This window comes from Lepisma saccharinum, chromosome 1, assembly GCF_977018435.1.
Source record: "Lepisma saccharinum chromosome 1, izLepSacc3.1, whole genome shotgun sequence".
NCBI classification, from domain to species: Eukaryota; Metazoa; Arthropoda; class Insecta; order Zygentoma; family Lepismatidae; genus Lepisma; species Lepisma saccharinum.
This window is the reverse complement of record NC_139229.1, coordinates 4,292,438-4,304,659: the sequence shown is the minus strand read 5'-3', so window position 1 is coordinate 4,304,659 and position 12,222 is coordinate 4,292,438. Positions and strand designations below refer to the sequence as shown.

Here is a 12,222-nt window from a genome sequence, read left to right as displayed (position 1 = left end):
CATACAAAATTCCTTTCTGTTACATACACAAATGAAAACTATTTTAATTTCTTGAAACATGCAGTAAAAACACTTACGAATATGAATGCGCTTTACTCTATATGGCTCTGATGAAACAACACCAATGCATGTGTCATTAAAAGGATTATGCTTGATCTCCTTCCTCTTCCATGACATAAGGCTGAAACTCCATGACGATCTATGTTCGTCATACTGCTTCTGTACATCCTCCGCCGAATACCCATCATATTGGTCATAGTTTTCGGTAGCAATCTGCAACTGCAGCTGAAAATAAAAATGTCATCATCAATACCATGCACAAGTTACTGAGAAGGACAAATTTTTGTTTCGCTAAACATTTGAATGACACAACCTCTTTGAAGTACTTTCTAGCAAGATCCTTTCTTCAAGCATGAATGAACCTTAACCAAGGGGTGGGTTGTCAGGCCCAGTACCACAACTGTTAATATTTTTATAAAGAAATTGAAAATAAAGTACATTGTTCCTTTAGGTGTTCCCAATATTTCTGTATTACTTTTGTGTATATAATCATAAAGGTAACATACATAGAGGCAAAATTCACATGGTGGGCCAATCAGGCAGCCACTGGATGTGTGTTCCAACATGACACTGACTGACATATGGCTGAAATAATGTACAATTGGTTGGTAATTTTTTTAATTATTAAAATTAATATATAACTGAACCTATATAAACAAGGGAAGCGGTGATTCAATAACAAAATGGTTCCTTGAATTTTAGTGATAAAAAAGTGTGGGTCTTCCCCCCCCCCTTTCAGGTAAGTAAGTAAATTTCTAGTATGGCATGGGTAAGCTACAGCTAATTGATGTCATTAATCTATAAAAGTTAAAAAGATTCTCTTGGACTATCGACCAGGTGAAGCCACTTCTACCCTGAAGATGAGAGTGACATTAGCTCTTGAAAGCTCAGAATCTTTTCCACAAATCACCTGGTCGATAGCCTGAGAGAATCTTTTCATCATTCGTCGCCAGGAAAGCTTCCAGACTTATTTTTAATCTATAAAAGAAAGCATGTACTATCTAGTAGTCAAGCTTATGTACATAATGTGGGGTCTTCACACATTTGATTTGAGTTTTAAGTACACTTTCATGTACAGATAGGCTAATTGACACTAAATACACAGTTTAACATAGGATTCAAACCACCGTGTATTGTGCTTCAACCGTGTATCGACCCCATTATTAAAAGGTGATGACGTTACCTCTATGCCATCAGGCTTCTTCCCACATTTGAAGCAAATACGTAAGTCTCCATATAACATTTTAGTATTAGAATCAAGAACCCTATAAATAAACACAAAATTTCTCAAATGTAACATCTAAATGCAGATACTTACAACCACAGTACTCCAAAGTGATGAAAGGCTTTTATTCTCTCCTTTATAACAAAATACATTTAATTCCCTGCTCCTACTGTCTGGAACTTGAACTTCGCTGTCAAATGTTACATGTACTATTTCTGTAAAATAAAAAAAAATGTGGTTCGGTATGCATTATCTATGATTTTGATCTATTCTCTTCTCTAGAACACTGCCACACTGTTTATATATTACAAGAACAAAGATTCTGTCAGAAACTGATTACATGTTGGTTTATTGGGAAACTATTGTTCTGTGTAATTTCAAACTGAATTTGGGGCATTGAAAGTATCACTTCTGACAAATCTGTGATCAAAATTGAGAATATAGTTAGATTCAAATTATGTTGCATCACTAGTACTCATGCTACTGCAAATCGCATGCCTGTTTACATGATGTAAACTGCTTACAAGACTGAATAAATTTTCAAATTGGATGTCCATATTTATACAAAATTTGTTAGTTAATATGTACTATAAAGGCACTAATGTTTCATCAAGAACGGGAAAAATTCTTGGTGAAAATTAATAACTAGTGACACTTCGTATTTTTTTAATCAGCTCATATTTTGCTACAGTTGATCACACAAAATGTGTGTAGGTTAGGCAAACATAGTTACAATTTGGGGTCGTAATTTCCACTATGCGAAATATGAACGAGAGTATTTAAATTACACTATCGAAATCTGAGAAGTTTTTTATGTTGACATTGGTCACATTGCATGTAGAAAATACGAAATGTTTCTGTTTCAAAAGAGAATTACTTAATACGTTAGCTGTGCTGCTTAATGATTCAGTTCTTTCCCGATAGTAGACATGACCTGACACGTGAATATTTCGAAGAACAAAAATGCGCAAGTCTAGTTCTCGTACTGTATTGGCAAATTTTATTACCCGAGTCGTGCCGGTACAAGTTGGTAACTTGTTTCTAAAGAAAATACGTGATTTATTACGAATTATAAAGAAACATATTATAATACTCTTACCTGAAGTTGCACTCACGGTAGTTGCAAAGTTGGAAATTATAAGAGAAACTACCAAAAAATGTTTAATCCGCAAAATACCAACCCAGTTCAAACTCGCCATGTTCAAATGATTATCTGAACCGAAATGAACTGGGAGAAGAACTCTACGGTATCTTTCATAAATGAATTGTACTAACTGCTCGAAATTCTACCAACCGATTGAAACTAACCCTCAATAAGCCAATCGAGTCAAAGAAAAATCATGGAAAGTGTAAGTTACTCGATTTAACCTCTGTAATAATGGATCGTTCTAGAGTAAGACAAATATGGTGGGTAAATTGAATTGAGATGTTTGATAAGTATTGTTTTCGTCAAATTGACATGCATAGTGAGTGAAATAGACTATAACAAATTTTAACTATAAGTATTTGTGGACAGTAGTCATTTTAAGGAAATTGTTTCAAAATATTGCAAGTAATACTTTGTTTTGTTTTGTATTGTACATCCGTGAACATTATTTAATTCGAATCTTTCTTATTTAATTTCATTTTTTTGTGTGTACATACAGACAGATACTTCTTTTGTCCAGCACAGTTTTACACCTCTCCAAGTGACATATTGGTTTTCTTTTAAGCATAACATGTTTAGGGTATGTAACGATTGGAAAGTGCAAGGCTGATTTTTGAACTACTTATGAATCACTGATACTGACTTCCGAAACTGCTTGTGGGTGCCTACTTCACAAATCATGTGGTCAGTTGCCTATTACAAGTAGTTATTGCAAAGCTTATGTCATAACTGACTACATAATAGTGAACGAGCATAAGTTACATTTGGCAGACAGTGCTTATCAATTTGAAATGCGTTGATTGTCAAATGGGTGTTTTGTTACAGTATTGAACCAATACGCTTACCAATTCCCGATACCAAATACCGATTCTTGAACATTGTTGCAATTAAAATTATTCCAGTGCATTTACCGCACCACTTCAATATACCAGAGTTTGGCTTTGAATTTGATGACCTTTGTAAGAGATAATTGGAATATTAAAGTAGTTATCGTTTAATTATGAAATTCACTTTTTCCGAACAATGTTGGTGCAAAATTATGTAAAATTACACATTTTTCAAAATTTACAGGATATGAAAATATCACCTGATATTTTTGTGTACTCCGCAATGTAGTGCATAAACAAAACTTGTCTTACTTGTGAAGTTGGAGTCATTCCTAATAATTTTATAAATGTTTAGTTGTTAGCAATGTGGATGGTAACAGTTCGGTATATTGGAGACACGTTTCTTTATTTTTACAGAAGAAACTACTTACGGAAATGAGTTTCTCTAAGGTTTCCAACGTTTGTTGAGGTATTTTCTTTCATCGTGGAATATTATTTGACCGGGAAATCATGTATTTTTGAAGAGAAATATCTTACCGAAGCACAAGTGCCATTGCTTTTGCTATGTGAACCGGATGCTGCATACGTTTGATGACGTTAAGCCCCTGTCAGTGTTTCCAACCCCCTTTTTTTAACTATGCTTACCAAACCTAACCTTATCGGAAATGGTTCGTGGGGCTATCCGTCAGCTACCCGTGCATAATGTACAATTTGCACACGTGACGAACACGATAGTAGGAATTTTTTTGTGAAGACGGTTGGAAACACTGCATACCTACAGCGGTAGTCACCCTGTGTGTTACGGAAGTGAAAAATGGAATAACAAAAACTACTCTCTATGTGAAAAATTGTGTTTGTTTCCATGTAAAAAGCATAATGGCACCTTGAACTATGTTCCGCAATACACAATTGGTAAATACGAACCATGCGAAATACAAAATATCCGATTTTAATGTGTCTCCAATATACCGAACTGTTACGATGTGGATTGATTAAAATCGGGTGATTTAAAAGAAAAATCACTGATTTAACTTCTTTACTAAATAATTTATAGAATAATGTACGCAAGGATTTTGTGGATGTTAGAATCACTTTTGGTGTAAAGCACATACATCTCATAATCATTTAATGGTATTTATTAGGCTCTAAGGAAGAAAACAAAATAGTAACAGTTCGTTATATCGGAGACACTTTAAAATCGGATCTTTTGTGTTTCTCATCGTTCGTACTTACGAATTGTGTATTGCGGAACATAGTTCAAGGTGCTATTATGATTTTTGCACGAAAACAAACACAATTTTTCACATAGAGAGTAGTTTTTTGTTATTCCTTTCTTCGCTTCCCTAACACACAATATGGCAGGCACACGTTGACTACCATTGTCGGTACGCAGTGTTTTCAACGTTATTCACCGAAAAATACCTACTATGATGTTCATCACATGTGCAAATTGCTATTATGCACGTGTAGCTGACTGATAGTCCCACAAACCATTCACGGATAGCCCCACGAACCATTTCCGATAAGGTTAGGTGAGGTTTGGTTAGGTTAAGCAAGCATAGTTTAAAAAAATAGGGGGTTGGAAACACTGACAGGTGGTTACGTCATCAAACGTATGGAGGATCCGGTTCACGTAGGAAAGCAATGGCAATTGTGCATCAGTGAGATATTTCTCTTGCAAAATACATGATTTCCTGGTCAAATAGATTCCACAATGGAAGAAAATACCTCGACGAACGTTAGAAACCTTAGAGAAACTCATTTCCGTAAATAGTTTCTGCTGTAAAAATAAAGAAATGTGTCTCTGATATAACGAACTGTTACCAACAATATATATGTACTGATGGGAAGAAGCTCATGCAAAAGGAAATGTAATATGTAAACTGTAAACACAATTCAATAACAGGCAAAAATAGTAAACATTTTGTGTAGAAAAATATACCAAATAGTAGTCATGTTATACCGTAAGTAGCATCATTATCATTAAACTGTAAATAAACATGGCAGCTGATATTTTGCAAACTATCATTAAAAAAATTACCAAAATTCAGCTACAAGGATCATAAAAAAAATTACAATTATATAGTACATCCAGAATGTTTTATTTTCACTGGAAGAAAAGTTACTGAAATTATTATAGTTTCATTAACACACTCAACAAACATTTCCATAGTAGGCTATCATAAACAGAAAAACGTAGATTTACACATAGTTTATTTATTTGCTGTAATCATAATGTCAAGAGTATTTTACAGAGCCATTTACTACAATAAGCCTTTGTATAAATAAAATCTACATTCCTCACACAAAGTTTGGAATATTGTTGTATTATGTACAAGTTTGGAATATTATTATATTGGGCCATAGGTGATAGGTAGGATGGCATATGTCTTCGAAAAGATGAGAATGTCCACCAGACAGATACCATGTGTTGTTGCATTCCAACACCATGTGTATCACCTATTGTCTAACGTAACAATATTCCATCCAAACTTTTTGTGACGAGTGTATATGTATGCTGCCAGTAAGCAAATTTAAGCATGTTTTTTTTTTAATTAAAAATATAGATTTAAATTTAAAAAATCATCAAATATGATTTTTTAAATAAAAATCATCAAATATGATTTTTTAAATAAAAATCATTAATTTTACCCACACTGGTGGTTAGTGTATTTTTTTAAGGATAAAAGTTTATTCTTTATGGTACCATCATTTTCTTTACAGGATGTGACATATTGAGAAAAACAATGGTTCTATGTCATTCTCATGAGTGAATTTATTGTCATACAAGGTATGTAAAATTTTTGTGGTTAAATCAGTAGACTATTCATGTATGTGTCCATGGTGAGGTCATTGGCATATTTTTGTGTTTTCACGTAATCGAGGGATTTCATTGAATATTTCTGTTCCAAATCAAGGTAACAATTTGAATTGTTTGATGATTTTTTTTCAAATTCTCCTAGCACAAAGACTAATTATCGTAGAATTTTGGCAATCATTGTACACAAAATTTGAACCTTCCTTAAAGTAATGAGCACTGTTTGGATTTCGAAGAAAAAAATATTGTTGTTGAAAAAGACAACTTCAAAATTACTTACATAATCACTAAAACTCCGCAGTACGTGTTAACACAAGTAAATTGAAATTGAACCATGTTAAAATTGCATTCATAGCATGATGAAATTGCAATAAAACAAAAGGAACTTGGACATAAGTCAATTTGTACTGTATTTTCATTATTTTACATCAGTTTTATACATCTCTCTCTTAACCATGGCAACGAGAATAAGTGATAACTTGAAAAATGCATAAATAAAAACTCCGTAAATAATTTCATTTCTAGTTTTGATCCCAGGATCCCTGACTTTTTAATACCAAGTATTTACATTTCACTGATATACGTACTGGTTTGTGGTGGATTGGTAAGTTCTTGGAATGTTTAGTACTGAAATACACATGTTATTTATGTTCTTGAAGGATGCTAGTGCATTTATAGTTTTTGATTTTGAATTAGTTTGTAGCAACTTTTGTTTACATAAGCATCTTTGTGTCAAAGTTAGATTAAGAGGCATGGTAGACTTCAGAACAACCATCAACAAAATGTCTCAGTGCACATTGACAACATAGTAGTCCTCTGAGAATATCTGATTTATGTAGATATAAGATGTTAGCATAGATGAAGCAATTACATTCTGAAGAATCTTCAGTCAAAATATTTCAATTTGGAGATAGTCTCAGTGGTGATATGTTTCACTTCCTTGGTCACTTAATTGTAATAAAAATTATAATTATATTCATCAAGTAGGTTCATGATATTTATTTAATTCTACTTATTCCAGTTGGACAATGTGGCAATCAAATTGGAAACCAGTTTTGGTTGGGTGCACTCGGTGAGAATGACGTACGGCCAAGAACAAAATCACAGCAGAGGAAGTCGATCGGCAGCACTTCATCTGGAAGAAGTAAGCATGACGCAGAGATCAGGAAAGCATTCAGTAGCTTCTTCTGGAGCGAAAATGGTTTTGCAGCCGGGAAGTTTAAGTCACTGCAAGAAATGGGAGAGGAGAAAATAAAAGCAAGGGTGAGTGGCAGCATAGGTAGGGTGAATTGGGGTAAGTGTGATCTCCAGTTACAAACTGAAGCTGCAGCTTGTTCTAAGTATTTGGAACTGATGATTAAAGAAAACTGATGATCATGCATATTTTGAATGATTCTGGATATGTGTTCATTGCTGCAAGCATACATGTGAAAATGCCATTACAAAATATTTCAAACTGAAATTTCTCATATGCGTAAAAAAAGTTCTCTGTCTCACAGGAAAATCAAAGGATTGTGAAAAAGGCAATGCTGGGTAAATGATAGGACCTACAAGTTACTTTTATTTATTTCTGTGCTCACATGAGAGGTTCCTGTTGTTCTTGCTAGTCATGATCACATCGCCTGCAAATTCACTGTGTTTGGGAAAGTGTGATCAAGTTACCAGGGAAAGTGTGATCAGTGCTGTTGAATTTTGAAATTGCTACTTCTTGCTCTTTTCACGTAACTACATCACTATTTACCAATAGTGATAATCACATCTATAAATCTACTATCTATATATTTTACAGATGAATTCAAAGAACTGAATAAGAAGGTCATTGTTCTAACAATCTGGGGGGGGAGCGGAGCGACTGTGATATTCATATATGGTAAAAGTAGTATTTTATATGCTCATTACCAATAGTGTATTTTATAGACAATTTTCCCTGGAAAAAGTAATAATACTTGTATTACGTTCATTTCTCATTCAAGGCTATATTAATTGACATGGAAGATAGTGTAGTTTCCCGACTGAAGAATGGGCCGTTGGGATGCATATTTGATAGTAAATTTATGATCACAAATTATCCTGGATCTGGAAATAATTGGTAAGAATATTCATATATTTTCTTGATTGGAAATCTAGTTTAAAAATACAATGGGAAGTCAGTATATAGGTCACATAATGATGTGGGATAAGTGAAAATAGTAGTGAGTAGCTTCTAAAGGTGTCACAATCCAGCTTGATAATTTTCAGCTAGCAGTCGCTAGATAACAAATGCATGCATGGGCTCGGTTTAAAAAATGCAACCGTACTCAAGGACTGTACGGGTGGATGAGATTATTCAAGCCGACAGGCGGGTGGATGAGATGATTCAAGCCGACAGGCGAGTGACTAGAGACAGCATAGCAACTGCAATAGGGTGTGCCCATGGTTTAGCCTACAGCATAATGCATGATCGGTGGGATTTCCGAAAAGTGTACACACAGTGGCAGCGGACATTTTGCAAACGATGAAGATGTTGAACATTAGGTGGGACAGCAGCCGAAAATCTTTTATGCAGCAGGTTTTGAGGGACTGACAAAGCAATTTGATAAGTGTATCTATGTTGGTTGACATTATGTTGAAAAATAAAAACTATTTCCAAGTTAGTATCGCACTTAGTATTTTTTTTAGTAAATGTTTGTGACCTACTTACTGACTTTACCTATGTGTATTACTTAAAAATGTGAGGTGAGTTAAGATGAATGGTTAAGATGCAGTCTCATATTTAGGAGTTTATAGATTTAAATCACACCAACTGAGATTCTTCTGTTTCTCACGGACCTCCAGGTGAATGCTGGGGTAGATCGTTTAATGAATGCTGTGAATAATTGTCACCATTTCCTTGTAGCTTCCTTATCCGTGATCCTTTCATCTCCTTATCACAGTTAACGTGAGGTACAAACAAGCAACCTTTTCTTCTGACATAAGTGTACCATACAAATGTTACTATCATCTTGAATTTTTATGATTCACAAAACGTTAATTGAAGATATCTCTAAAAAGAGACATTTGCTTGAAAATAAAGTACTACAATGATACCATTTACTGTTCATAATTTTAGTCATAACACTATTTTTGGAAAGGCGTAAATATCAGTAGTGGATCAATGAAAGCATATATTTATAATGTAATAGTTTTAGCATTTTAGCAATTTTAGTAGTTAGTAATTTTGCTTTGTGTGATAATCACGGAAACATGAAATTTTACAAAGTGCTACCATTGATTGATTTGTTGTTTTAAGTCCACTTTATGCACAGTAAGGCTAATCGGGACTGGACCTACAGTTTAAACTGGAATCCGAACCACTTGTGCCTCCACCGGGTATCGAACCCGGGACCCCTTGATTACAAGGAGAAGACGCTACCACTGCGCCATCGAGGAGGCCCAAAGTGCTACACCACAACTTGAACACACAACACTTGTCTCTCTTCTTTTGTATAACAAAAGATTTCATCTTTTTTGCTGTTGCCAAACAAAAATAATAAATATGTCTTTTAGGTTAATTTTGTTTAAATTGCCTGCCAGGATAGAGACAGCAAGTTCGTAATTTTGCCACCAGGGAAGCCATTCTTCTTTCCTTGGTTTCCCGCAAACACACGGAGCTCTGGAACACAATAACAACAATGGGGATAAGTTTCCAAGGTCATCCTTCAACACTTGCTAAATATTTCGTATTCACATGTTCAGATGCTAGACAGCAGGATAGCTCAGACGAAGCACATGTGTCTGGACATGAACACACGCCCACGCAAGAGAAAGGTTGGATTCTCTTCGGCGTGAAAACATGACAGGGAAAATGTTAACAGATTTAGTTCATTTTCTGTTGTTGTTGGTAGCATTATCATTAGAGACCAGATTTTAAAGGGAAGTCCTTTTGTATTTTTCAACATGGACCATGGAATAAATAACAGTGTTGATAATTATCTTCCTCCAACAGGATTACATGGTTTTGACTTCTCTTTTCTTCACTTTTTCAGCCTATTCTTTCCCCCTTCCCCTTTCTATAAACATCTTTCTTGGCCAGTTTATTGACAAGATATCAAATATTTTGTACGACTGCCTTTTTATATATGAATGTTATATTTTACAATGTGTGGTTAAACTTCTGTATTTCACAGTTAGAATTATTTGTTACTTACATTAGAAATACACTCACCACTCTGTGTATAATGGTTAAGATTGTTTGATGTAATTGTGCTAAAAGTAAATTGTTACAGATGGATTTTAGTAATCAGCATATTGCATTTTTCACTATGATGTATTACCTGACTACTGTTTAATTATGACATGTTTAACTATTAGTGCCAGGAATAAATATGAAGGTTGATATAACCAACTTTTGATTAAATAGTGATAGCTGTTATTTTATGTTTACCTCTGAAGATCCAAGTATGAACGTAATGTAATCACATAAGATCTCTGATATTCCACTGTCAGATCACATCAGCCTTGATTCATTTCAGGAGTTGACCGATAATTTTCTCCTGTCATTCAAGATGTTGGATACCAGGGCCCGGATTTTGATGACCTAAAAGTATCTGAAAAATGATCTATAAAATGACCTAAAAATATCAATAAAATGACTTTAAAATGTCTTTATTTCAGGGTATGGGGGTTAGTACGGCACAGTTCTTACTTCTATAAGTACCATATTCATAATTATTGCAGTAGATAGAATTCTTGTTTTCATTGTTATGGACATCAAAGTGTTAAATGTCAGTTCCTGGCTAGAAATGAGTGAGTGGAACATTATGCTGTTACAATACCTTTTTTTTTTGCAATTACGCAAAAAAGAGAAGAGGACATAAGATGCGAAAATTGACCAAAAAATGGCGTAAAACGTGAAAAAATGACCTAAAACTTTAAAAATAGAAAATATGACTAAAAATTCACAATACACAATAAAATTCAAATTTTTTGAGCTGAGGTTCGTATTCCACATTTTAATACCTGAGAGTAATGCATACTACATAAGGAAAAGAAGATGACATCATCAAAATCCGGGCCCTGGTGATAACCAACAGTGTATTTGAATTGGTCCGTTTATTTTCACCTTTCGACAAGATTTTTTAGTAGTTTTTAAAAATTGTAACATATATTTTTTCAACTTTCGACATGAATCATCATTTTAAACTTATCGTTTTTCCCTTTCAGGGCTGTTGGTAACAAAACTCATGGCAATCATTACCACGATTCCTTGCTTCAAGTTATTAGGAAGGCTGTGGAGCGTTGCAGCAGTCTTCAGGGCTTCCTTTTATTGTATTCTTTAGGAGGAGGCACAGGCTCTGGAGTTGGGACAGCCACGCTTAAAATATTAGAGGATGAATATCCACATATAGAAAGGCAAGATTACTTTTTATATATATATTTTTATCCATTATTAACAGTTCTCTGCAGTAAGCACTACTACGAGGATCATTTAAAAAAACTGATTAGATGGTCATAACTGTCTACTTATATAATTGTGAAGAACGAGGTTACTGTATTCCTTCGTAATAGTCTCCGGCTGAATACAGCCCAGAATACCAAATTTCTGGCAATTTTCTCACACCATCGGTGGAATAGTTTTACTGTATATCACTGAGGAACCATCCTAAGGCCTGCACTATGTAGGTCTTGAAACAAGATCCCCGTAGAGGATCTTGTAGCTTCCGAAACATGCCATAGTAGCAAGAACTCATGTCCAGACTATAGGGGGGATGCTTTAGCACTCCCCAATCCCAACATGGCACCTTGAGTTGTGGAGCAGTGCAATCGGTTGACTCACCTGAAGCTTGGGTCGTTTCTAACAAATAGTTTTAGACTTTTCCAGCGAATAGTTGGATGAAGGTGATCCTCCAGAAAGTTACGATAATACTCACTGTTCACATTAACTTCCTTCGGTACTGTGAGACAAAAGAAAAGAACTTTGTGGTCATAGGCAACAAGAAGGATCATGTCAATGTTGCTGGGTGCTTGTTGGAACTTCCACAGTCTTGACGAATTAGTATGGCGAACCACTTAGCCACTGTAGGATATTGAAGTGCCTCATCACCACAAGCTTGCACAAGTTCTCTGTGACACTTACCAGCATTTCTTTCACAGGTAACATGAATTTATATGAATGCAATTTGTTCTT

The 12,222-nt window shown here is 34.7% G+C and overlaps 2 protein-coding genes across 6 annotated transcripts in view; one reads left to right on the top strand and one right to left on the bottom strand.

The window, feature by feature from the left end:
- Positions 1 to 2,490, bottom strand: part of Nemp (Nuclear envelope integral membrane protein) — a 35,584-nt gene extending 33,094 nt beyond the window's left edge. Inside the window, exons 1-3 of the mRNA XM_083128688.1 lie at positions 2,385 to 2,490; positions 1,379 to 1,500; positions 78 to 285 (exon numbers count right to left, since the gene is read on the bottom strand). Of these exons, the coding sequence (XP_082984814.1) occupies positions 78 to 285; positions 1,379 to 1,500; positions 2,385 to 2,484 (430 nt within the window). The 5' untranslated portion in view covers positions 2,485 to 2,490. The remainder of the gene's footprint in view (positions 1 to 77; positions 286 to 1,378; positions 1,501 to 2,384) is intronic.
- Positions 2,491 to 2,584: 94 nt separating this feature from the next.
- The window catches only part of LOC145992269 (tubulin epsilon chain-like), a 38,223-nt gene continuing 28,585 nt past the window's right edge, over positions 2,585 to 12,222 (top strand). For 2 of the 5 annotated variants that reach the window (XM_083128650.1, XM_083128681.1), the window contains exons 1-5: positions 2,691 to 2,751; positions 5,984 to 6,050; positions 7,099 to 7,340; positions 8,051 to 8,166; positions 11,259 to 11,447. In XM_083128650.1, coding sequence (XP_082984776.1) covers positions 6,026 to 6,050; positions 7,099 to 7,340; positions 8,051 to 8,166; positions 11,259 to 11,447 — 572 coding nt within the window. In that variant the 5' untranslated portion in view covers positions 2,691 to 2,751; positions 5,984 to 6,025. Of the gene's footprint in view, positions 2,635 to 2,690; positions 2,752 to 2,965; positions 3,013 to 3,067; positions 3,117 to 5,983; positions 6,051 to 7,098; positions 7,341 to 8,050; positions 8,167 to 11,258; positions 11,448 to 12,222 lie in introns of those variants that run through there. The other 3 variants (XM_083128674.1, XM_083128658.1, XM_083128666.1) reach the window with 3 other exon arrangements.